Here is a 26,846-nt window from a genome sequence, read left to right on the forward strand (position 1 = left end):
GGGCAGCAGAATCTGTTGGTTGTGAAGGTGACAAGAAGGGATACAGCCCCGAGGAGACTGCAGCAGATTGTATATTAATGGTTCGGGTTCCACCTCTAAAAAATCCTTGTGAATGTGTCTCCTTCGAGTCTCCCTGCACTTAGGATGTCAGAGGTGTGAAGTCCCCTAAGATTCTGGAAACCAAAGTTTATCTTCTCTAGATTATCCAGCTAGAAGTGAAGGAGGATCTTAAAGCCACATATAGTTTTGGCTTTAAAAATTTAGGTTAATTGTTTAAAAATAAGGATGGGAAGGAGAAAGAACTCTAGAATGACCCACTGGAGACTGCATCATTTATTAGCAAATATGAGTGTTATGTGCCAGGCATTGTGGTACACGGGGTTAGTGTGGCATGATAAAAAATATATTTGATCTCTGTCCTGGTTCCTGGCAACCTCAAATCCTTGGAATTTCCAGTGATAGGAGTGTCTTTTGTATTCTAATGGGGTGACTAAAGACTAAGGTACTTAGAAAGCTGCAGGATGGGGGCTGGTCTTCAGAGGAACCAACCATGTGATTAGAGGAGGAGAACTATCAGTCCCACTTCCAACCACCAGGGAGGAGAGAGGGGCTGGAGATGGAGTTCGGTCACCAGTGGCCAATCATTTAGTAAAAAACATGCCTACATAATGAAGCTTCCAGATTGGTGAACACATTGCTGTGCTGGGAGGATGATGCACTGGAAAGGGGCATGGAAGCTCTGTGTCCTTCTTACCCCTGTACCTTGCCCTGTGCATCTCTTCCATTTGGCTGTTCCTGAGTTATGTTCTTTATAATGAAACTGTAAGAGAAAGTAGAGAGCTTTGCTGAGTTGTGAGTTCCTCTACCAAATTACTGATTCTGGGTGATGGTTGCTGGAACCTTCAGATTTATAGTCGGCTAGGCAGAAGTGAGGGTCTCCTGGGGACCCCATTTGCAGCTGGTGTCTAAAGTGTGACTGAGCCCTTAACTTGTGGGGTCTGTGCTGACTCTGGGGGGTTAACATCGCATTAAATTATTGGACATACAGTTGGTGTCAGACAACTGGAAAATTGATTGTTGTTGGAATGACATAGCTGAGGATGAAATGGTGAACAAGAGGAGATGTTTTCTGCTCTTACAAAATGTATGAGTATTTCAGTGAACTTGTTGGGTTTATGTAGCACTCTGCTGTATATTGTCCAGTTTCCCCTCCAGATCTGTCCACCCCGGTCTTCAGAGGCTGGCCATTACAGACCACATCCGTGACCACCCCTCTCTGTCTCTGGTTGGATTCGATCAATGGGGAGCCCCGGTAGGAAACTGAAGGGAGAGAGGTGAGGGAGGTCAGGGCATTTATACCCCTGACTCCCTCCTTGTGGGGACACCTTGGGCAGTGTCCTTAGACAGAACACCACCACTCTTTTCAAGGCTGTGTTCTCTATGAGGCTTTCTTTTTCCAGGTTCTGCCAACCACTCCTCCTCCTTGTCTCTTTGTGCCTAGGGTTGGATACTGTGGTTCAGCCCCTAACCCCAGATTATTGCCCATAATTTCTGGTTTTATTTCACCCTGAGTACGCTTTTGTAAAAAGTTCCTTAGTTAATAAGCCTTTGAATTATCCTGATTTGAGTACTCTGTCGTATCAGGACCCTTTCTAACACAAGCACTGTCCATTTATATGTGGGGTTGATGCTTGCCGAGTATGTTGATTTTTGTTTTAATGCAGTTGCTGCTACTATATTAATATGATATAGCCAGCTGCTTTTCTTAAGAAGAACGCTGTATCCTTGCTTCTTAGCAATGATAAGATCGTATCACAGAAGAGAATGCTTATCCTTGTATTTCCTCTGGCGAGGAATATACATTCAGTAAGGTAAAGAGGAGGGGAACTAAGACGTCAGTTCTGTTTCATAGCATTTGGAATTGCAACTTCAGTTGCCAAAATGCTCTTCTTACCAGTGATGATTCTATATTCATTAGCACTGTATTCCAGGCTTTGAAGGTGCATTAATAGCCTGGGATTTGTACCAAGATGATATATGCTGATGAGAGGTTGATAAATGTTGCATTGTTCGTAAGTGTCTTATGGGTGAGATGGGATAGGTTAGCAGCACCCAGAAGTTCCGTGGTTGTGCCTGAAACAGATTTTCTTTCATGATAAACACTAGGGAGAAAGAGAGCGGGAGAGAGGACCCCCAGAAATGGGTTGTCAAGAGAGCACAAAATGTGTGCTTTATTTTTTACCTTACAGAGGTTCTGCCGTGGGGAACCAGGTTATGAAATTTACATGTTATTGATCTTTTCATCTGAACCACCCCCAGCAATTCCTTTTTCAAATGATGAATTTCTTGTAGGAAGATATAAACTGCTAAATTTGTGGCCTCTCATAGGAGTTACTTTGAGCCTCCTTTTTCCCTTATTGTGCTTCCAAAAGTTATTACTGAAATATACATTAGGATGGCCAGACAGGTTTATATAGATGGCGTTAGCCTGTCTAGAACCCATTGATCCTAGACAGGAGGGAACGCGTTTCTCAGAAGATACTGCATGCTGACATATCAGGAGAATGGGTGAGAGGCCATTTTCAGCCTTGGTCATTAACCATTAGACATAAAAGCAGTTTCAAAGGTCATTGACCCCCTAATGCTATAGATGAGGAAACTCAGACCCGGAGATACTAAAAGACTTAGCCACGAACACAGCTGTATTCGTTTGTCAGGGCTCTGTAACAAAGTACCGCAAACTGAGTGGCTTAAGCAACAGAAATGTGTTGTCTCACAGCTCTGGAGGCTGGAAGTCCAAAGGCAAGGTGTTGGCAGGGCTGGTTCGTTCCGAGGGCCGGAGGGAGGGCCTGTTCCAGGTCTTCTCTCTCCTTGGCTTGTCAGTGTTCACCTTCTCCCTGCGTGTGTTCACATCATTTCCCCACTATGTGTGTCTTGTGTCCAAATTTCCCCTTCTTAGAAGTCTACCAGCCATATGGGGTTGGGGCTCACCCTCATGATCTCATTTCAACTCAGTCACCTCCATAAAGACCCTGTCTCCAAAAGAAAGTCACCTTTAAGGTCCTGGGGGTTAGGACTCCCAACATATGAATTTGGTGGAAGGACATAATTCCACTCATAGCAGCTGTATGAAAACTGACTAGGATCTTGGTCTTCTAATACCCTTGTTAGTTTTGCCCCCATGCTGCCCCATGGACCTTTTAATATTCTTCTTCCCACTGCCACCAAGAAGACCATTTTCTTTTTCACGGAGGTAGGATGCAGGGATGTGGTTAGAACCTCAGATTTTCTCAGACACTTCAAATGATTCCATTTCGGAGAATATAAGGCCAAAGTAAACTTCAGGGAGTAAAGATCCTTATTAATAAAGTCTGAAAATGTTCATCTTGGGGATAAATATAAACAATGACGTTTTTATTACACAGCTGAAATAATGTTGAGCTTTTAGAATTAGAAAGCAAGTTCTCCTAGACGTATTCCAGAAATTGCGGTTTACATGATTACATTGTGATGATAAATGAATTTGTCCAGTTATTTTCCTCTTTGATTTGGATCTCTCTGTCCCTGGAAAAAAGGCTTCCAGGGAAGTCAGCTTTCCTTCTAGATGTCATTTGGATGAAGCTTTTGGCAGAACCACTGCCAATTGTGGCATCTAATTCTCCTAAAATTATTCTGTCATTTAATTCTCCTAAAATCATGTAAGGGATGCTTAAAGCACATAAAGGTTATGAGGCAGCCAAATGGGTGCCAGATATCTTAGGGAAATGTTTGCACATTGATAGACAAGATATTTTTGTTATGTTACACCAAGCGGTCTTTTGGAGAATGTGGATCTGAACAAGACAAATTTTTTAAAAAGCTTTTAGGTCATGTATCATGTCACCAAGGTCAGTGTGGCTTGCTCATCCTTGCATTAATGAAAATTGCTTTGATTAAATGTTGGAGCTGAAGAAAAATAATAAGGTGTTGGACTCTTTGCTAACAATCACATTCTCCCTGTTCTCACATGGCCTAACGTGCTCATTTTGAAGGAAAGAAGCTTGATGAGCAGAGAAATAACATGATCAGCTCAGGAACACAACTGCACTCTCTTTAGACCAGTGTGCTTTTCACCCAGGAAAAGCGGCTGTGGTGTAGAACTCGGGAACCGCGCACTAAGGAACAATCCTAACTATCTAGTGACTTCCATTAGGGGTACACATGAGTTTGCACATGGTCTACTTAACCAGCTCACAGCCTATGCCTCTTAGTACTTAAAAGAGGTATAGTTTCTAGGTTTGCTCTCTGTGCCCCTCCCCACCAGCAGTGTTTCCCAAAGCATCTCTCTTGCATCATCACCATTCAACATACACCAAAGTAGAAAAAATTCACTGGTTAGACAAATTTGGAAGATACCACACACTGCATCCCTCTTTTAGCTATTCGTCATGCATGCTGGAATACTGAAGGCTTTGCAATATCTTGCAAGGAAGAAGCATCGAACTTCCTTTAATCAAGTGTTTCCAAAGTCATCTGATCATGGAACCACAGTTCATGTAAACCTGTAAGTTGCAAGCAACATAATACTTAGAAATCCTGCCTAAAACCTGCATTAAAGTTGAGGAGATACATACACTGAAAAAGAATTTAGATCAAGTTCATAGATGGTAGAGTAAGGGATCCACAGTGAGCTCTCTATAGATACTCGAGTGACAAGCCATGTAATCTCGACAAAATATTCTTTGTGGCTAATTAGCAGGGATGGAATACTAAGCCGGACTGCCCAGGCTTTTCACTCATTAGGATCTTTCTTAATTGTGAGGGTGTGGTTGACTGTGTGTGTGTGTGTGTGTGTGTGTGTGTGTGTGTGTGTGTGTGTGTGTCTGTGTGTGTGAAAGGGAGAGCGGTTGAGTGTGTGTGTCTGTGTGTCTGTCCTGGATAATCAGATGGCTTAAAAAAGGAGAAAGCATTGGGCTCACAGTCAGCAGGCCTGCTGTGTCTTGGCGTTTGTCACTGATGTGTGGTGTGACATCGCAACAGTTCCCTTCCTCTGCTGGCTAGTGTGGGTGTTACTGCACAAGCCCCGCCCTCTGTCCTGTAGGACCCAGCAGGCCTCTCTGTGCACTTGGGACCTCAGCAAGTACTGTCTGAAGGTGGAGAGGAGGAGGTTGTCAGGCTGATGACATAATGTCTAAGCGTTTGGGTCACCTCGGGAGGAGCAGGGTGTTTGGGGCAAAGAGCCGTCGTTCCTGAGGGAGATACGAGTGGCCTGTCTGGCGCCCCACAGCGGCCATGCAGTGCAGCCTGGTGGGCTGCGCAGGATGCTGGCAGTTAGACGCTCCTGTAACAAAGCCCCTTTGGTTTTAAATAACAGCAACTATTTTTGAGCTCGCGTAAGAAAGAACAGAAAACATATTGGGTAGGTGTTGGAGCATACGATGGGATTTCAACACTTGGAACAGCCAAATCTTACGACAGTTTAGAAGCATGAGGGCTCAAGGGATCTGCCTTTAACTCTCAGTTCCCGGGAGTCTCCGCTCTGATTTTGGGTCAAGTGTCCACTCTAGTCCATTTAGTTGTGATGATACCTGTTTGTTCAGGAGAATGTGGAAATACCTTGATCTCAGTGAAGATGAGTCCTTTCTCCAGCCCCAGGGGATGAACTGGGATGCACTGTGACAGTCTAACGCGGTCATAGTAGTCTCATTTCCCTGTGTCAGGAACTGGTCTGGGGTAGCCATGTGACCCAGTACTAATGTGGGAGATGTAAGCAGCAGGGGGCTGGATATGGATTCTGGTTTCCCCAAAAAGAAGAAACAACAGATTCTCATGGCATGGCTCTTCCTCCCTTCACTTTCCGCCTTCTTCTTTGGAATTCAGACCTGATGCCTGGTGGGGCAGCAGTCGCCTTGTGACTGTGATGTGACTGGCACCAGGTGAAAACTGTGTGCTAGGAGGAGGGGCTTTAAAAGGGAGAGAGGGAAGAGATCTGTAGAGTGGAGCTGCCACACTGACACTGGACCAAACACCTCTTGATGTGTTCTTATTTGAGAAAAATGATAACCCATTTGTGGACATCACAGTGCACTGTAGTAGGTGGTTGTTATTGTTACCTGCAACTGAAATCATTCCTAAGTTATGAAAAAGTTATATAGTATAAATACAGTTGTCAGGATCCAGTCCCTCTAGATCAGAGTGATTCTCAGGTCTTTAATAGGGGAGAGGACAGAGGATGGCCCATGAAATGGGGAGATATTCAAAAGCATCTACGAAAGCTACCCTGGAGCCGTGAAACCTCACCACTGCTGCAGAGCATGGAGAGGGGAGCCCTCTTTTTCGCTAGGACACAGCTGTCCTTGGTAGAATTAACTCATTAACTAATCAATTAATTTTACTAAGTTTTTATTGATCTCTTATTATCTGCTAGATATTTTTCTGGGTGTTGTGAATAGATTGGGGAAGACAGAGGAGACGTTGGTTCTCATTAAATTCAGATTCTGAAGGGAAAATAGACCGTCAACCAGAAAAATAAATGAACAAAACCATTTCAGATAATGCGAGGTTCTATGTGAAACAGAAAACAGAGTGTCGTGATAGTTGTGGGAGGGTGTGCGCACGGCTTGAGAAGGAGTTATCTGAAATAAAACTGGAATTGCAGAAAGGCGCCAGCTGTGTGAGACCCGGGGGCCAAGCTTTTCAGAACGGAACGGCCCTAGGCGGGGATGAGCGTGGCCTGCTGGAGACACAGAACGGGTCGTGCGTGGGTGTCAGTGCTTGGTGACTCAGGCCACCCATGCTCATCACGTTGTGACCAGTGTTCTGGCCGCTCAGCTCAGGGCATCGTGACGGATCTTGAGGCTGCTGACAAGGCTCCGGGCTATGTAGGTGACTATTCCTGTCGCCTGCTGTCACAGCCTGGGATGGGGTGGCTGGGGGAGGGTCTGTGTAATAGCCTGTGATCAGCGTGATGGTCATCCCCTTTCCTTTTAGACTGGACCTGTCATTCTCAGCCGTAACACACAGGCTCCGCGGGGGGCTGGCTTCCCCTGGGATGGCTCAGCCCCGTTCTGGAAGGGCTAGCAGAGCACTTGGCAGGCACACAGCTGCTTTGGGACCACACTACAATCACTCCCTCATTTGACGGAGCTCCCTGTGGAAAGAGCAGGGCAGAGAGGCAGGAAGCCTGAGAAGGCCCCGGGCTCTGGCCCCCAGCCTGTGTGGCTGGTCATACCCAACATCACTGTCAAGTGATACTTATCAGTGAAGCAGTCACATGAGCTCACAGGGCTAGAAACTCCCTCAAGGTCATCCTGTCTGGCATTACCCAGAACAGCAGCGCTGGAATGCCACCACCCCCACTTCTAGCAGGTTGCCTGCTAAACCAGATACCCCCTGCTTCCAGTACAGTATCCAGTTCTCTTTAACACTTGACCTTGGGGGCAGTTGATTACACCTCAGAGCTGTTGGATTTTCCCAGAGGTGCTCTGTGATTGGTGGCACCCTTGGCATGTGTTCACCTTAGGAGGGTAAGGAGGCCTGGCAGTACTCAAACCACCGTTTAAAACCCTGGTTCACTTCTTCTAGGTCTGGGACAAAATGAATCACAAAATTTCAAAGTTAGAGGAGACTTCTGTGACTAATGTCTCTCCTCATATAGCTGGAAACAGAAAAGGAAACACGCCTTGACCAAGGTTAATATTCTGTAACAATTATAGTAGGTATAATTCTAGATCCTTTTATGGGATCCGCATGGCTCTTTCCTAGATGTTTGCAGCGTCTGGTTGTAAGGTTCTGCTTTGACTTATAAACCTAAGTAAAAAACCTTCCAGGTCAACAATGTGTATAATCACGGGTCTCGGTGCCTCTGGCTGGTTTGACTCTCCCCATCCTATAGAGCAGGCATTCTTTTTCTCATTTCACAGAGGAGGAAAGTGAATCCATTTCGTTTGTAAGGGGCAACACTGAACTCAGCTTAAGCCCTCTGCCTTTTCTCTGGTGTCACGTCCAAGTGCATCTCCACTTTCACTCTCTGGGGGTGGAGGGACATAACAGACATAAGGTAGAACACGCAGGCGCCCTGAAGCAGACGCTCTCGGTTGCTAGGAGTCCTAAGGAGAGGATGCTGATTTTTAGCACACTGCCGTCATTTTTCAGTGGCGTGTGCATACCTGTCTCTTGGAGCCCCCGTGTCTGAAGCAGACGCCCCGTGGCGCCTAACCTCACTGGGTTCTGTCATCTCAATGGCTGCCTCCACTTATTTCAAATACCATCTCCCGGACAGAGTGAGGCATGTAGAAGCCCAGGCTGTGCGAACCAACTGGTTGGATTCAAGTCCTGGCTCTACCACTTGTTCTGGGTGACCGGAGGGGTGTTACTTCGCCTTCTGGTATCTCGGTTTTCTTATCTACAAAATGGGGCTGGCAATAGCGCCTTCCTGAGGGTGGGGATGACTAAATGCGGTGAAGCCCATAGAAGAGTGAGTGTTTCGTCCACGTGATTGTTGCCACATTTGCTCTCGAGACAGCAGGAGGAATCCTGTCACAGATCTGAGTTCTCTCCTGCCGTCTGAAAAGACTACATTCCTAGCTCATGATACCTGCTAGGCATTCCAGGGCGAGAAGTACCTAAAAGATAGAATCATGCACAGTTTCCTGCTTGACTCTAGAGAAGGATTTGTCTTGTGAGCTCTGCTGCAAGAATTATCTTCTTTTCCCACAGCAGAAAGCTTTGGCTCACCCACCTGGAAAGATAGAGCTGACCTGGAAATTATGCTTAAAGAAGAAAAAGAGGCAAGACCCTCTTAGGTAACTCGAAGAGTATAAGGATCCAGGGATAAAAGACCACTGCCCTGAACTTTGCCAAAGCGTAATAAATCTTTCTGCATAGGATTCTCCAGTCGTTGCCAAAGTATCTTTTATCTTTTCGTTTCTGTCTTAAGATAGACTAGAAAAAAAAAAAGTTAATGAACCCCCTCCCATTAGATTGTATATCTGCGCTTAAAGGCCATGAAACTGCTACTATTTCAAGTTATTTCCATCATCTAAAATAAACCCCACGTGTGTTTTATGGTTCCTCAGCAATATTCTGACTCTAATTTGATTGTGGCTTGTGGATTTGTCTGTTTCCTCACCCAGAGCTGATTCCCCCCCACCCCCTTTCTGTTTCTCATTCTCTCCCTCTCTGTCTCTCTCTTTTTGCTTATACTTTTGTGTGTTGAGATCATCTCTCTACTGACCTTTCAGTGGCTCAGCATTTTGGTGCAGTGCACGAGCAGCGTTGGAAACCAGAGCCAAGGGGCAAACTGTGAAGCAGCAGCTCAGCCTTGCGGAGCGAGTGTGCTTGTTGCTATTTCTGGCCAGAGCAGATGTGGCCTTGGAGGACTGTGGGGAACAATATCTCTCAGGTAAAAATAAATTACTAAGATTAAGACCCAAATGATGCAAATCCTTCATTTGCAAACAGACCCTGAATTGGGAGCCATGTGGGAAGAAGACTGGATTGGCTATCAGTCAGAGTCCAGCCTGGGTTTCTTCCAGATGACCCCACCCGTCCGCCATCTGGTCTCAGGTGAGTGCCTGTGACTTCTAAAAAAAATTTTAAATCAACAACAACAAAAAATAGGGAGACTACAACAGAGAAACGGTGTGTTCCACCATTGAGTTCTAGGCAGTCCTAACATACGCATGAGTTTGCTTCAGACCTACGAGTCCTTTGTGGATTCCTCCTCAGTCCCGTTCCCCTCCTCTCACCCCAGAGATTAACACTGTCCTGAATTTGCATTCTCTCATGCTCCTTCTGTATACACAGGTATCTTTCAACAATAGGTACCCTTGCCTTGCATGTTTTAAAAGTTTCAGTATGATGTGCAGATCATTCTGCAACATACTTTTTTTGAATTTAGCATTAGATTTCAGCAGCAGATCTCTGGTCCATTCATCTTTAACTGCTGTGTAGTTAATGATTGATGAACAGGCATCTGTCTGTCTATCCCCATTCTCCTACTGATGAATAATTAGATTGTTTCTAATTTTGCACCATGATAAACAATGCTTCCATGAGTGTTCTTGTTCATTTCCTGTACTAACATACCAAAGCATCTCTAAAGTAGCATTTTTTCCAAATGTTTTCTCTACACCTACTAAGATATACTTTACATGGAATCCCATGTAAATACGTGTGCTACATTTCTGTGTGTGTGTGTGTGTACATATATATGTGGCATTAAAGCTTCTCAAAATAATTCTCTTACTGTCTATCCCATTATAATCCAGTTTGGGCTGGTCTATTTCACACACCAAAAAAATACGCTGTTTGCAATTTACTAAAGTGATTCCATAACCCAGTGGTGCCTCTGCACTGTTCTGGGACACGCACCTGGACATGGAATTGCTGGGTCATAGGTTAAACTCATTTTCAAATTGAGGAGTTTATACTGTTGTGAGTCCATCTGATGCATTTTAAAAGAGTATTTGCATTTAGCCAGCGTTCTAGGGACTTCTGGGAGGAGGCTTTTCAGGTTATTTAGTGTATTCTATGGCTGGAAATGGAAGTCCTCTTTTAGCTTTCTGGGCCTGTTGTTTCATCTGTAACCAGCAGCTGAAAAAAAATACTGGACTCTTCAGTGTTTTGCAGACTGCTTTCTCTTCAGCCCCAGGGTCCTGGGGAGGAGTTCAGGGTCTGCTATAATGTGTGTCAGTTGAGGGGAGAGCAAGGGTCAGGGCAGTGAAGGGAAGGGAATGAGTAGGTGGAATTCTGGGACTTCCACCCCAGTCCCTACTCAAGTCCCTATTTTAATGTTTATCCAGCACACACTGTGTTTCCAGTGTGTGCAGCTCGCAGATTCTCTTAAGCTATGGGTTTAGGTGTTCTCCAAGGCTCTTTCCAGTTCTCAGCCTGAATGAAAATAACTTTTGAGTCTCTGGACCATTTAAAATTGCAGCGAGAATTAGAGACCTTGATGGCTTAGGGCGTAGGGCTTTGGCACATAGCGTTAGTTAACCCAAGTTCTTTGTGGGTTTCGGCCACTGTAGATGCTGACTTGGAAAGGATGCCTTCAGAGTCCGGTAGAGCAGTGAGTTAGGGGCCCTCTTGGGCTGGGGCTGCTTCTCTGGGGACAGCCATTTCTACTCTGCCCCATGGGCTACATCACATGAGGCTGCTCTAAAAAATTATTTTGTTTTCTTTGTGCTTGTTTATTCTGTGAATAAGGGCCTCATATAAATCTCTTTGAGCTCCCTTACTGCCCCGCAAAGTCTTTCACATGCTCACGGTAAAGCTCATTTGCTCAGCAGGGGTACACATAGTGTTAAACCATTATATTCACGGCGATGAAATGTTATTACCATTTTAATGAAAATATTCAGCTCCTTGTGGGTTTATTTTTGCTTTCCTGAATAGTGTAAGAGTGTAAAAAGCTGGTGGTAACTTGTTAGTAAAGTGACTTCAGGGCGATGTACGTTAATTCATACAGAATCGTGGGCCCCTCTCCTAAACCCCTTGCTTGCTCTCCTGCCGTCCCCGCCTTCCTGCGCTTGGAGGACTGCCTCCCCTCAGATCCTAGTCCCTCCCTTTAATTTGTCCCGCTTGCATTTCATCTTCCTTAATCACTGTGTTCATCACATCACTCCCATGCTCAGAAACCCTCCAGGGATCTTTATTTCCCACCACATCAAATCTAGACGCGGCTGCCCGTTTTCAAGGCTCCTCCCTAATCTGTTCTTTCCTTGTGTCCCCAGCTTTATTTCCTTTGCCAGATGTGGTTCTGGTTCCTGGGGTTTAGAGATAATGGAATTTTTGTACACACTCATACACAAAAATTGAAATCTGCATCATTTTTCTTAAGCACAGTTCAGCCTAGTTCCCTTAAACAAAGCGCACATCAGTGATGATTACTTACCGCCCCCTCATCCCCCAGGCCATGTGAGCGAGACTGAGGCGTCCTCTGGGGGCAGCGTGGGGAAGGAAAACCATTTACGCCCACCCTCAATCCATATCCCGGGAGAAGATTAGGCACTGAGAAAGATGACTGTTCGCTGGAGTGGTTTGTGAAAAGCACTGCCATTTGGACAAGACAGGCAGAATGCAAGCAACTTAGAAAGTATGAAAGGTTAGATTTCAAGCCAGGAAGGGCTGTTTCAAAAACTTGGAAAGAGGTACACCCTGTATAAGCCAAAACTCAGGAGATCACGAAGCCCCAGCAGAGATGCTGATGAGGTTGGTAAAGGAGATTCAGGAGAAGGTTTACCTCTTGGAGTAGGCTCATACATCTGTGAATATAGTTTTTTTTCAACTTTTTATTTATTATTTATATATTATGTGTTTAATTGTCATTTAGTTTGTTTTTCTGTAACTATTTCAATTAAGTCCTCATTCTTCTACTTAGTAGCCGTAAGATCTGAGGCAAGTTTCTTTTTTTTTTTTTTTTTTAATTTTATTTTTTGTTGAAGTGTAGTTGATTCACAATGTTAGTTTCAGGTGTACAGCAAAGCAATTCAGCTATCCATATACATACATATATTTTTTTTCTTTTTGGGTTCTTTTCCAATATATGTTATTACAAGAAATTGAATATAGTTCCCTGTGCTATACAGTAGGTCCTTGTTGTTTATCTATTATATATAGTATTGCATATCTGGTAATCCCAAACTCCCAATTTATCCCTGCCTCTGCCCTTTCCCTTTTGGTAACCATAGTTTGTTTTCCATGTCAGTGAGTCTGGTTTTGGTTTTAAAATAGAATTTGTGTCATTTTTTTTAGATTCCATATAAAAGTGATATATAATATTTGTCTTTCTCTATCTAACTTACTTCACTTAAGATGATAATCTCCAGGTCCATCCATGTTGCTGCAAATGGCATTATTTCATTCTTTTTATGGCTGAGTAATATTCCATCGTGCATATACACCACATCTTCTGTATCTATTCATCTGCTGACCGGCATTTAGGCTGTTTCCATGTCTTGGCTATTGTATATGGTGCTGCTGTGAACACTGGGGTGCACGTGTCTCTTCAAATTCGAGTTTTCTCTAGATATAGGCCCAGGAATGGGATTGCTAGGTCATATGGTAAGTCTATTTTTAGTTTTTTAAGGAATTCCCTTACTGTCCTCCATAGTAGTTGCACCAATTTGTGTTCCCACCAGCAGTGTAGGAGGGTTCCTTCTTCTCCACACCCTCTCCAGCATTTATTATTTATAGACTTTTTGGTGCGGCCATTCTGACTGGTGTGAGGTGATACCGCATTGTAGTTTTGATCTGCATTTCTCTAATAATTAGCGATATTGAGCATCTTTTCATGAGCCTGTTGGCCATCTGGATATCTTCTTTGAAGAAATGTCTATTTGGGTTTCTGCCCATTTTTTCATTGGGTTGTTTGTGGGGCAAGTTTCTTTCTCCATAAAGCGGAGGTAATAATGCTCCATAGTATATGGGGTTGTTACGAGGACTCAATCACACATCAGAGGGCATAGGAAAAAGTTCAGGACAAAAATGTGAGGTGTTATTCCTGTCATCTTCATTATTATAAGTACACATAAGCTGTTCTTCATTTGAGCAGCTGCTAAAATTCCACCTTCTCTCGAAATACCTTCAGGTCAGTTTAGTTCAGCAAACATTGGCTGAGTGCTCAGTGTATCCCAGGCACTGATGCAACACTGATGAAACTACAAGTAAGACATTGACCTTGCCCTTGAGAAGCTTGCCTTCCAATCGGGAAAGCAAACCCGTAAGTAGATTATTTCAGTTTCAGGCTTCGCTGTCCAACACAGCCACCACTAGCCACGAGTGGCTATTGAGCTCTTAAAATGTGGCTGGTCTGAATCGAGATGTGCTCTACATGTAGAATACACATTTGATTTTGAAGACTTGGAATGGCAAAAGAATGTAAAATATCTAATTCATAATTTTTAGTATAATATTGATTACCTATTGAAATGATAACATTCTTACTGCTCAGCCACAAGAAGAATGACATTTTGCTGTTTGCAGCAACGTGGATGGGCTTGGAGGGTATTAGGCTAAGTGAAATAAGTCAGACATAGAAAGACAAATACTGTATGATATCACTTCTATGCAGAATCTAAAAAATAAAACAAACTAGTGAATATAAACAAAAAGAAACAAACTCACAGATACAGAGAACAAACCAAGTGGTTACCAGTGGGGAGGGAAAAGGGGAAAGGCAAGTTAGGAGTAGGGGATTAAGAGGTATAAACTACTATGTATAAAATAAATAAGCTACAAGAATATACTGTACAACACAGAGAATATAGCAAATATTTTAAAATAACTCTAAGTGGAATATAACCTTTAAAAAATTGTAAATCACTATGTTGCACACCTGAAACTTGTATAATATTGTGTATCAAATATACCTCAATAAAAAAATAGGCTGTTACTCTGCATTTAAGGGAACAACAAATAAAAAGGCATTATTTGATCTAAAAAAAAGAAATGATAACATTCTTGAATGTGCCTGGTTAAATGAAATACATAACTAAACTTAATTTCACCTGTTTAATTTAAATGAATGTGGCTCCCGTTAGATTTCTATTGGACAGCACTGGCCTAAGAGGATAAAATGGAGGTTAAAACGGGTGCAGAGGGGAGGCCTCTCATGCAGCCTGGGGTTGAAGGAAGGCTGCCTGGAGGAGCATATGCTTCCCAAGCTGAATCTTTAAAGGATGTGTAGAGGTTATCCAAGCAGTGATGCATGTAAAGGGCATTCCAGGTTGAGGTAACAGGAAAGGCATGGAAAGGATGGTGTCTGTGGAGCACTGGAAGCAGTTGGTTGTTCCCCAGAGTAAAGCATTGTGAGTTGGGGACTGGAAGAAGCTGCTACTGGAGGAGTGAGGCCTCGTGTTAACATCCAGTTGTCACTAAATGCCCTGGATCTTGTCTTATATGCAAGATCTGGTTATGTTACACCGTTTGATCGAAGGTTTGGACTATCAGCTGTTGAGAGATGGATGTTGATGTCTATACAAGAACAGGGCTGTCCTAGGGGACTAATGAACATGCACATGCTGCTTGGAAGGCAGAATGCCATTTTCTCCTCTGCAGATAGTCCTCAAGGTGGACAGGCAGCCTAAAATTGCTGCCTAGAGTGTAGGGCTAATGGATGAGAATCATACAGGAAGGTCGGAGCTTCTGATTTGTTCTGATTCATTGCGTTCAAGGACCGTATACTTGACTGCATTCACACTCATTTACCTGTCAATGGATTTCAGTAGGACTCCACCCCTGATAAATTCCTGCACTAAAAAGTAAAATCATTCATCAGATTATATTAATGTAGAAGCACATTATTCTGTCACAAATCACCCTCAGGTCTTCTGTCATTAATAACTAATTATTACATGGATATTTAGTAGGTTGTGGAAGAGTAGGTAGAAAAGGAGCAGCAAAAGGAGACTCTGAAAACCCTATGCTGATGGAGAAGCTGCAGCGCTGGAAAGCATCTTCCAGGTCTGCTTCTCACTCTTTAATGTGCATATGAATTACAGGGGATCTGCATTTTCATCAGGCTCCCAGGTGATGTCAATGTCACTGGTCCACAGATCTCACTTTGAGCTGCAGGGTCTTAGAGTCTGTTTAGCACAGTCCTTTACCCAGGGCTGGAATCTCCACTGCAACAGCCCTGGTGAGCCATCAGACACCTCTGCAGGAGGACCGCTGGTGTGCCTGACCTCCTGCTCCTTTGTGGAGTGAGTCTTACTTTTGGAACAGTTTTTCCTTGTCCCTAGATGCTATCTGGGGAATTTCTGTGCATTGGTCCTCGTCCAGTTTTTGGAACCACTATGATAATGAATCTCTCTTTCTCATGACAGCCATTTGGAAATTTGAAGAGCATTTTAATCTTCTCCTAACTCTTCTTTCCAAAGGATTAAATCTCTTTAGATGTTAATCATAGAAGCCTCTGGACTCTCCCAGGAAACAGTATTCTTTAAGTGTACCTCTCCTAACTGAACACAGTGTTCTAAGCTTTGCCCAAACATCAAAATGTTAAGTGGGCTTATTATCTACCTGGCTGTGGACTCTCTGCTTCTGCCAGCGAGTCCTCAATCTTGGTTGTTTGGCAGCCACAGGAGACTTTAGGTTCAGAATAAACTTGATTGATAAGAAAAAGCCCTGTTTTTCCTCACTGGTTGCTGTTGCCTCATCTAGCAATTTCAGAGTTTATTTTTTTTTTTTAAAGAAGCTGTGATGCCTTGTTTTCTGGTCATGAAATAAATATTTGGAAATTTAGAAAATGTGAACCAGCAAAATGACCATTAACATGTTGAGATATATAAACCGATTATTTTTATGCACAGGGATACATATGTATTATCAATGGGCATTTTGCAATGGCACTGAACCATCCTCTGTAAACATGCTTCCTACAACATTTTTATTACCTACATATTTGATCATAGCAACATTTTGTCCAGTCCCCTGCTGTTGGACATTTAGGTTGTGATTTTTTTGTGTCATTATAATCAGTGCTTTAATAAACCTCTATGAACCTAAATTTTATATTCATTTTTGATTAAGGTAAATTCCTAGAAGTAAAATTACTGAGCTAAAAGATACAGTATTTAAATTTCTTTGACTTTGTATGTATATGTAATATCATCCTCTAGAAATGTTGTATTAATCTGATATATATTACCACCGACAGTAAGAGTATCAGTTTCTCTACACACCTGCACCCATAATCATAAAAAAAATCCCACAGTTTGAAGAACAAAAGCAAGTGGTATTCCATTGTTTTATTTTGCATTTTATTGACTAGTGAAAGTGAACATTCTTTCATTTGTCTGTTGCCATTGTAACTTCTCCTTTTGGGGAATTAACTTTTCACATCTATTACTCATTTTTCTATTAGCATATTTAAATTTTTCTTAATGGTTTGATGGCTTAGAATAGTTATTTTAATGCAAAGAATATTTATCCCAATTTCCCCAGTTTGTTATGTGTCTTTTCGTTTTGTATTTCATTATACTTGGAATGTGTTCTGGATTATATCATCTGTTGGCTTTTTCTTGATTTATAGGCAAGTTATATGTTTCCGTGTGTGTGTGTGTGTGTGTGTGTGTGTGTGTGTGTGTGTGATTTAACTGGTAAGCTTGTTAAACATTCATATTCATTTGCATTGATTTTTAAGTTAATTTTGAATTTCATCTCTCTTTTTTGTCTTGTTGGATAAGCTATAAATTCAAGAACAATTCTAAATAACAGTGGTGGCAATGGGCATCCTGTTTTGTTCCTGTCTTGAAAAGAAATACCTTAATGTTTCATTGTTAAGCACGATACTGGCTTTTGGTTTGAGATATGTATCAAAGCAAATATATATTTGCTAAGTAAATATCCACTTATTCAGATTTTTTTACAATTTTAAAAAGTTAGCAGTAATTGCTGGATTTTATTAAATATTTTTTAGCATCTGTTTATATGAATGGGGTCTCTCTGGCACGAGCTCTCTGTCACTCCTGAAACAATTGTAAATCTAGAGAAAAGTTGTGAGTACAGTACAAATAACTTTTCTCCAGAACCATTTGAGAGTTTGTTGCTGACATCATGCCTGTCAACTCTGAGTACTTTTCTGTATATTTTCTACAAACAAGAAAAATTCTCTTACATCACCACAGTACAACTACCAAAACCAGGAACAGAGCACTGAATCATGACTAACATCTAATCTATAGATCCCATTCAAGTTCTGCCAAATGTTCCAGCCATGTGCCAATAATATCCAGTTCAGAATTACGTGGCGTCCGTACAAAAAATTACACACAATGTTTATAGCAGCATGATTCATAATAGTCCAAAAATGGAAACAACTGAAATGTCTATCAACTGATGAAAAGGTGAATGAAATGTGATATCTCTATGCAGTGGACTGTTACTCAGCCAGAAAAAAGGAATGAAGTATTGATATGTGTTAAAACCTGGGTGAACCTTAAAAACATTATGCTAAGTGAAAGAAACCAGTCACAAAAGATGACATATTATATGATTGCGTTTATGTGAAAGGCCCAGAACAGGCAAATCCATACAGTGAAAGTAGATAGTGTCACCTAGGGACTGGGAGGTCCTGGGAGAGGGAGCAGGGAGTGATTGTACTGCGCGCAGGTTTCTTTTGGGGGGGTGAAAAATGTTTTTAAATGGTGGTAATGATTGCACATCTCTGTGAATATAGTAAAAACATTGAAATGTATACTTTGAAAGGGTGAAATGTATGCGATGTGAATTATATCTCCATAAAGCTGTTAATAAAGAAAAGACTTGATGCTGCATTTACCCATCATGTCCCTCTTGTCTCCTTCAATATGGGACAGTTGCTCAGTCTTTTCTGGGCTTTCTCGACCTTGACCCTTTTGAAAATTATGGGACAGTTCTTCCGTAGATTGTTCCTCAATTTTAGTTTACCCGATATTTCCTCGTGGTTACGTTCAAGTTATGCATCTTGGCTGGAAATACCACAGAAGGGCTACTGTGTTCTGTGCATTGTATCTTACCAAGTAGTACAGGATTTTTATTTGTCACAGGACTGATGATGTTCAATTTGACCAAGTTGAATAAGGTGTTATCTGTCAGGTTTCTCTCCTGTCAAGTTATTCCTTTCCCTTTTAAATAATTTTGTGGGAAGTTACTTTGAAAGGGTATAAAAATTCCATTTTTTTAATATGTATTTTTTAATTGAAGTACAGTCAGTCTACAATGTTGTGTGTCAGTTTCTGGTGTACAGCAGAATGCTTCAGTCATACATGAACATACATATATTCATCTTCATATTCTTTTAATTCTATTCTTTATCAAAGGTGTATTCATTTATGATATCCGTGTGAACCCAGGTTTTCATACTAAATTTGCCATGTTATGATCCCTCGGTAAATATATCTTTTTGATGTCAAATTATCTCAGATTTTACCAGAGGGAGCCCCTCAAAATGGCGTCTGTGCTTTTTTAGTGCATCCCCCTCATTCTGTAAGTATTCTCTGCTCTCTGGTACAGGGAGATGCTCCGGTTCATGCCTTCCTCAGCCCTTGAATCAGCCACTTCCCCAAGAAGTCCTGGTTCCTCTTAGGAGAAAGTTTTACTTAGAAACCAAGAGTTGATCTCTAAGGTATGCTTGCCACTTTGGGGGTTTTATTGCTCCAAACCCTTTTCAGTGGACTGAGCTACAGAATATATGTCAGTTTATGTCTATATGACTTTTCTGTGTCCATCCATCCATATGTTGAAAACCATGACTTTATAGTGATACTGTTACTTCAGTTCAACTCCATAAGTTTATTCTAGTTTTCTGCCTTTCCACATTTGTAGCACCCTCCTCTGGGAGTAAGAAGTCTGACTTCTGTTATCCTTGAAAGAGTTAGCTATGTGATGACACCCTTGTAAAACCAGTCTTCCATTTACCACCACTGCTCTCTCCCCTGTGTACGCCTTCTCACAGCAGTCAAGTTCTAACACACAGCCTCTTCTTTTTGGACTGAACTACTGGCTTTTGGACTGAATTGGTCAGGAAGGGGAAGGGGGCAGGGTAAGGAGGAGGAAAAAGCTGTTTTTCTCTTTGACTTTTAATTTGGTGAATTATACTAATAGGTTTTCCTAATATTGGCTCATCCTTGGACTTCTGCAATGTGCCCTGCTTTGATTTTTCTCCTCTTTCATTTAAGATTTCCTGATAAGTTAATTTATTTTGCTGACCTGAAAAATCCTTGGCATGTGAGAAATTTTCTTAGACGTTCCCTTAATTTCATTCTCTTTGATTTTTACAGGGGGAATACATGGCTTTCTCCTCGCTTCTTTGCATTTTCCCAGTGCCTTTGATCTTGGAAATGTTACCAGAATGATGGCTGCATTTTCAGTGGTGGAAATGATTGATACATCTCAGAAGCAAAGACTCATAGGACATCCACTTCCCAGGGGTGATGTATGACTCTCACAAAAGCCACACCATTATTTATAATACCCTAATGAGGTGGTTTTTTTTTTTCCCCATAGAAACAGAACAGGGATTCCTAACGTTTCCTAGAATTTTTCTCCCCAAAAAAGAAAGAAAAAAAGAATTCAACTAAATGTCCATTTGTTAGCCTCGCATTGGAAGGGACGAGCCTTAGAGAATAACTTATGAGTAAACCAAAACCATCCTTCATCTCCTTCACATCAGCCTGACCCCGAAGAGTTTCCTGGAGCTCACAGGAAGGTTTATTGAAAAGATAAATCTGCTTTGGAGGGCATTTATATTTCAAGGAGAGATGGAATTTGGGGAAGTGCCACATAGATATCTGTCATTCTACAAATCATATTTATTGTCAGTGACCTGAAGTCTGGAGCATGTTGTGATGGTTAAATAATGTCCATAGTTTTGCTCTCCAGGAATGCTTTTGTCCCCCACCTTATCATTACTACTCTGTGCTGGGTCTTTCAGGCCTCCAGCGGATAAGCTGCTTATATTTATCTGAGTAGTTGGTTAATTTTGGAGGCAATCGCCTTGCAGGTATAATTTTCTTCCTTTGACAGAGAACAAAGCCTGGATTCCTATCCTTTTTGTTTCCTTATTCAAACTTTGTTTCCCACCAGGCTCTTACCAGTTCTGTTTAATTAAAGAAAATATGATTGATTACGTATGTAGATTCCTCCAAAAAGATCTCCATATGCCCGTGTGTGCTCATGTACATACACATATCCCCACAGTACATGTATACTTCTGTATATGTTTTTTTTTTTTTTTTGACTAGGTCTTTCCTGAAAAAACATTTGAGTATGATAAAAGCTGCCCAAGAAGAGGAAGGAAGAAGGGGTGGTACTTCTGGGTTATGAGGTTTGAATTTATTTTTCCATGAACAGTAGACCACTGGGGAACTGTGCCTTCCTGTGAGTTGCATGCTTCGCCTGTGCCATTGGCTCTGGTGACCCACAGGGAGGGTAATCTAATGATCCAGGAAAGGAAATCTCAGAAAACAAAGACTAAATTGAAGTCGCATTTTGGAAGCATGCTCATTCATAAAACTGGGAGGCCACATTCACGTCAGAAGTCCATCAACCAGAATATTGTCTGAGCCTGTGATTAAAACATTCGTTCATTTAACAAATATTCATTGAGACTCTTCCATGTGCTAGACCCCATCCCAGGTGCTGGAGGTGTGTTAATAAGCAAAGACAAACATGGTCCTTACTGGGAAATTTAGCAACTGGTTTTCTAGAAACCAAACCCTGATTTTTTTGTATGTGCCAATTTCAAGCTATCCATGTTCTGCATCATCTGGCACAGGGTAAGAACTCAAAAAACGGCAAGCATCATCATCATCTTCATATCTTGATCATAATTGTCGTCAATAGGCTTGCTTTAACAACATACTGAAGAGAAACTCCTGATCTTTGCGCAGGGTGGAGGACATCTAACATACGTGCTGAGGAGTGTATGTGTTTAAAGGTACAGAGAAGGAGAGACAGGTCTGAAATGATACACACTGGATTTGGTATGATTACCTCAGAAAGATGTGAGATTCAGGGGAAGATAGCTAACAAAGTGGGACTTTCTTTTATCTTTCTAAACTAAAAATTTTATAATTTTTAAAGAAAGGATTCACGTTGTCCAGGGAGCACGCGCAGAGCTCTGACACGATGCCAGTCCAACAGCGACCAAACGCGCAGTGGATGAAAGATGGTATTATTACGGGAGCGTCAGATAGCACAATATATGAATCACTGTGGTTGGAATCGTTAAATGATTGCTAAATTATTTTCCTGGTGGAAGCAACTTAAACTGTTGAAAGAAGATGAAGTAGAATCAAGACACTTGGTAAGTAGTCCAGTTGCAGCAGAACAAACCACCCCTAAACCGCAACTTAAAACAACGACAGTGTTTATTTTGCTCACAGGTTTGCAGTTTGGGTGTGGTGGGGACATTCTGTCTCTTCTCTACTTGGCATAAGGTGTGGTGGCTGGAAGGCTGAAGAGTGGAGTCATCTGAAGGGCCCTCATTCATGTGCCTGGCGGTGGATGTTGACTGTTGGCTGGCACCAGCATGGGGCTGGGGCTGGAACACCCACGTGTGGCCCCTCCACGTAGCTGCTTATCTTCCTCACAATATGGCAGCTGGGTTCCAGAAGTGAGTGTCCCAGGGGAGAGCCAGGTGGGAGCTCTTTATCAACTTTTACGACCTAACCTTGAAAGTCATACGGCATCACTTTCTCCACAGTCTGAGTCAAGACAGTTGCAAAGCATTGCCCTGGTGCAAGGAGAGAGAAAGTAGACTCCATCTCTTGACGGTCAAGTAGCAAGTTTTGCAAGAACAGATGAGACTGGAAATACTAATGTGGCCATTTCAGGGAGATACAGCCTGCCCCAGTAAGTCCTCTCCTTTCTGCCATTGTACCACATATGAGCAGAGCAAATGTGGACAATTACCCAGATCCTCTTGGCTTCCCATATGAATGTGAGTATTGCAACTTCACCTTTACTCCAAAAACTATATTCATGCGTTGTGAAAGCTGTAAGTTCTTATGTGGGGAAACCAACAGAATTTCAGTGCTATAGTCTTACATTTCCCATGCTTAGCACAGTCATGGTTTTTGAATCAGTTTCCCTGTGTACTGTCAAATTTATCTTAACTTAAAAGGCAGATGGACACGTTACAGGGATGGTGGAAGTCTACCTTTATTGGTTTGACTCAGGAAGCTGGGGGGTTTTGTATTATGTTTGTCTCTAAGCTTGCTTCTCAAATATAACAAAAGACAGAGCCCAGAAAGGAGATGCATGAAAAGGAATGGTTTGCAATGGAATTTCCAATATTCTTCTTAAATGCACACTGGTGTCCTTATTACCTGCCAGCTACACTTTATACGAGGCTATGTTAAGTTTAATGTGTTGTTTGAGAGTCAGATGCATTTCTCATTTTTTTAATTAAGGTTTGAGTCAACTCATTCATTTGTATCCCCGAAGTACTTGGTTCCCACTGGGGCTGACATGCATAGAGCATATTAACAGTAGACTGATCACCAGGTATATATGAATTACCCATAGGGTAGCACTTAGAGAATTGTCAGAAAATAGCCAATTAATGGAATCCACTAGATTCAAATCTCCTTTTATTTTATGGTATGAAATATTAGATCCAAATCAGCTATAAATTAGATCTGCAGGGATTCTAATTTTTGAAAACAGTATTAGTGTTAATTTTTGTTTCTTTGAACATAACCAGCTTCTTTCCTCATTTAATAAGATGTGATCCTCGCATAACCAAAAAACTAAGCTCTTTTGGTGATTGACATGTGAAACAAGAGGTAAAGAAAAAAAACCCAGACATTCGCACTGCCTTTTAAAGTGTGAAAAACAGCTTTTACTCTCAGTTGGATAAATCAGTCAAATAGAATTTTAACAAAGTTTTGCCCCCAAATATTTTCTTCTTTAGACTGATGACAACCATGAGATATTTCTTTTAAGCTAAGTCAACATTTTGTTCTTCAGCAGTTTGTTAAAGACTTGAAACCTCTGCCAGTCCTTTTTCTCCCATCCCCACAATGCCAAATAGCACAAGGGGCAAACTCATTGCCTGTATCTTCCCTGAAACTGACAACATAAATGGAATTCAAATATCGTGAGCCCAAATGTTGATGTTCATCGATGAACCCTTATAAAGAACATTTACTGATAAGCCCAGCTCAGACGGTTATTAAAACCATCAGTTAAGACAGTCAACCAGGTGGTTCTTCAGCTCACCGAGGGGAGCTTTTATAAAATACTCAGTCTTGGGTCCCACTCTTCAAAGATGCTGACTCCCACGCCGAGTATGAGGCCAAGGAATATACAGTCTTCAAAAGCTCCCTTTAGGATTCTGGGTGTCAGCCAGAGTGGGAATGACTGAACGAGAATATTTGCTCACTCTTAAAGTAATTTTTGTGAGGTAAGATGTTTTGCCTTGATAGAGTTTTTATAGCTCAGGACAAAGTAATGTTATGTTTGAATTTCTATCCTCATTATATTTGACAGTAAGAATCCCTGTTTACCCTAAACTTTTATGTACTGACTCACCGTGTCAATGCTTCTATGTATAGTAGAAGCTACAGCTTTATAAAAAAAAAAAATGGGGGAAGTAGTTCCAGTTAATAAATCTCATCATTATGTCCCTCTTTAGCTTTATATTTGGGCTGAAATATATTTTATATATGTTATAGTAATAATGATAATGATCATCATTATTTGGTAGAATTTTTTTTTAGATCCTTCAGGCACCTCTGGCTGGAACTCATGAACTAAATGAACTACAATTAATTATGGTTACACGAAATGAATGTGCCATCCCTCACATAAGTGGAAATATTTGTATGGAGCTGCAAAGGATGTGTAAGATTTCTACAGGCAGAGGAAACAGAACAAACAAAGGCCCAGATGCTTGAAGTTGCCTGGCACATTCAAGGATAGGTGAGTAGCTCTGTGTAGCCAGGGTTCAAAATGTATGGGAGATATCCATGGCTTAAAATCTTCAGTCTTCAGGGATGAGGGCAAAGAATTCTATCTGGTTTCTATTCCCAATTGTCTGGAGAGGCCTTTTGAAGAAATGTGTTAAAATGGATTCTGAAGGTGCATCTGGCTCTGAGCTTGATTGGGGGCAGCCATGGGCAGAAAAGGGGGCAAGAGAGTACAGGTGTGTTCTGTCCCCAGTGCACATGATGTAAGTTTTGTGCAAGTATTCTTGATTTTAGCGTTTTCTTTTATACCGTCTCTTAATTTGGTATATACATTCAATGTCTTTGTCCTGCTTTTGATTCTCATTGTGGTATCTTACATTATACATTGAGATCTTTGACGTATTCATGAAATGCGGATCCTTTGTTTTGTTTTGGCTGCCATTCTAACCCTATGGATGGGCACTGTGGCTGGACTTTGCTGGAACCTTTTGATGTGGTAAGAACCCGATGCGTAGAACCCAGTGTTCACTTCTGAGTTTCTAAATCAACGATCAAGTCAAAGCAATGACTGATTAACTGTTAATCTGATTTGCTGCATTTATGGATTTCCATTTAAAAGCTGATGAGGCACAGACATATTTTACTCCAGAAGAAAAAGAGCTAATACAGAAATTAGATCCTATTTCAGTTTTTACTAAGAAAGTTCACACTGAGTGTCAAAGCACCAGTATTATTATACATATAAATATTGATTGGTCTAATAATTTTTCTTTTTTTAATTGAAGTATAGTGGATGTACAATGTGTTAATTTCAGGTGTACAGCAAAGTGATTCAGTTATACATGCACATATGTATATTCTTCTTCAGATACTTTTCCATTATAGGTTATTACAAGACATTGAATATAGTTCCCTGTACCATACAGTACATCCTTGTTTATCTATTTAAGTGTGTGTATGTTCATTTCAAACTCCTACTTTATCCCTCCCCATCTTTCCCCTTTGGTAACCATAAGTTTGTTTTCTATATCTATAAGTCTATTTCTGTTTTGTAAATAAGTTCATTTGTATCATTTTTTAGATTCCACATAAAAGTGATTCATGCTATTTGTCTTTCTCTGTCTCACTTCACTTAATGTGATGATCTCCAGGTCATCCACGTTGCTGCAAGTGGCCCTATTTCATTCTTTTTTATGACTGAGTAGTACTCCATTATATATACAAACATATATATATAAACTTTTTCTTTAATCTATTTTTTATATATAGTGGCTAACATTTGTAAATCTCAAACTCCCAAATTTATCCCTTCCCACCCTCTTTCCCCAGTAACCAGAAGATTGCTTACTATGTCTGTGAGTCTGTTTCTATTCTGTAGTTGAGTTCACAGGGTCCTTTTTTCTTTTCTTTTTTTTTTTTTTCAAATTCCATGTATGAGTGATACCATATGGTATTTTTCTTTCTCTTTCTGGCTTACTTCACTTAGAATGACATTCTCCAGGTCCATCCATGTTGCTGCAAATTGCATTTTATTCTTTTGCATGGCTGAGTAGTATTCCATTGTATAAATATACCACAGCTTCTTTATCCAGTCAACTGTCGATGGACATTTTGGTTGTTTCCATGTCTTAGCTATTGTAAATAGCGCTGCTATGAACCTTGGGGTTCAGGCGTCTTTTTGAATTAGGGTTCCTTCTGGATATAGGCCCAGAAGTGGGATTGCTGGATCATATAGTAAGACTATTTTTACTTTTTTGAGGACTCTCCATACTGTTTTCCATAACAGCTGCACCAAACTACATTCCCATCAGCAGTGTAGGAGGGTTCCCTTTTCTCCACACTCTCCAGCATTTATCGTTTGTGGACTTTTGAATGATGGGCATTCTGACTGGTGTGAGGTGATACTCATTGTAGTTTTGATTTCCATTTCTCTGATAATTAACGATCCTGAGCATTTTTTCTTGTGCCTATTGGCCATTTGTATGTCTTCATTGGAAAATTGCTTGTTTAGGTCCTCTGCCCATTTTTAGATTGGGTTGTTTGTTTTTTTGTTCTTAAGTTGTATGAGCTGTTTATATATTCTGGAAATTAAGCCTTTGTCACCTGCATCATTTGCAGATATTTTCTCCCATTCTGTAAGTTGTCCTTTTGTTTTACTTATGGTTTCCTTTGCTGTGCAAAAGCTTTTGAATTTAATTAGGTCCCATTTGTTTATTTTTGCTCTTATTTTCATTGCCTGGGTAGACTGCCCTCTATTTTTATTTTTTTAAGGAATCTCCATACTGTCCTCCATAGTGACTGCACCAATTTACGTTCCCACCAACAGTGTAGGAGGGTTCCTTTTTCTCCACATCCTCTGCAGCATTTGTTTGTAGACTTTTTGATGACCAGTGTAAGGTGCTACCTCTTTGCAGTTTTGATTTGCATTTGTCTAATAATTGGCGATATTGAGCATCTTCTCATGTCCCT

At 41.3% G+C, this 26,846-nt stretch overlaps 1 protein-coding gene across 1 annotated transcript in view; it reads left to right on the top strand.

Moving 5' to 3' along the window:
* The window catches only part of LOC105079183 (uncharacterized), a 129,013-nt gene that overhangs the window by 81,344 nt on the left and 20,823 nt on the right, over window positions 1-26,846 (top strand). The window contains exons 3-9 of the mRNA XM_074361971.1: window positions 9,442-9,546; window positions 19,743-19,897; window positions 20,706-20,788; window positions 21,547-21,769; window positions 21,903-22,078; window positions 22,169-22,317; window positions 24,189-24,390. Coding sequence (XP_074218072.1) covers window positions 9,442-9,546; window positions 19,743-19,897; window positions 20,706-20,788; window positions 21,547-21,628 — 425 coding nt within the window. The 3' untranslated portion in view covers window positions 21,629-21,769; window positions 21,903-22,078; window positions 22,169-22,317; window positions 24,189-24,390. The remainder of the gene's footprint in view (window positions 1-9,441; window positions 9,547-19,742; window positions 19,898-20,705; window positions 20,789-21,546; window positions 21,770-21,902; window positions 22,079-22,168; window positions 22,318-24,188; window positions 24,391-26,846) is intronic.

This window comes from Camelus bactrianus, chromosome 4 (assembly GCF_048773025.1).
Source record: "Camelus bactrianus isolate YW-2024 breed Bactrian camel chromosome 4, ASM4877302v1, whole genome shotgun sequence".
NCBI classification, from domain to species: Eukaryota; Metazoa; Chordata; class Mammalia; order Artiodactyla; family Camelidae; genus Camelus; species Camelus bactrianus.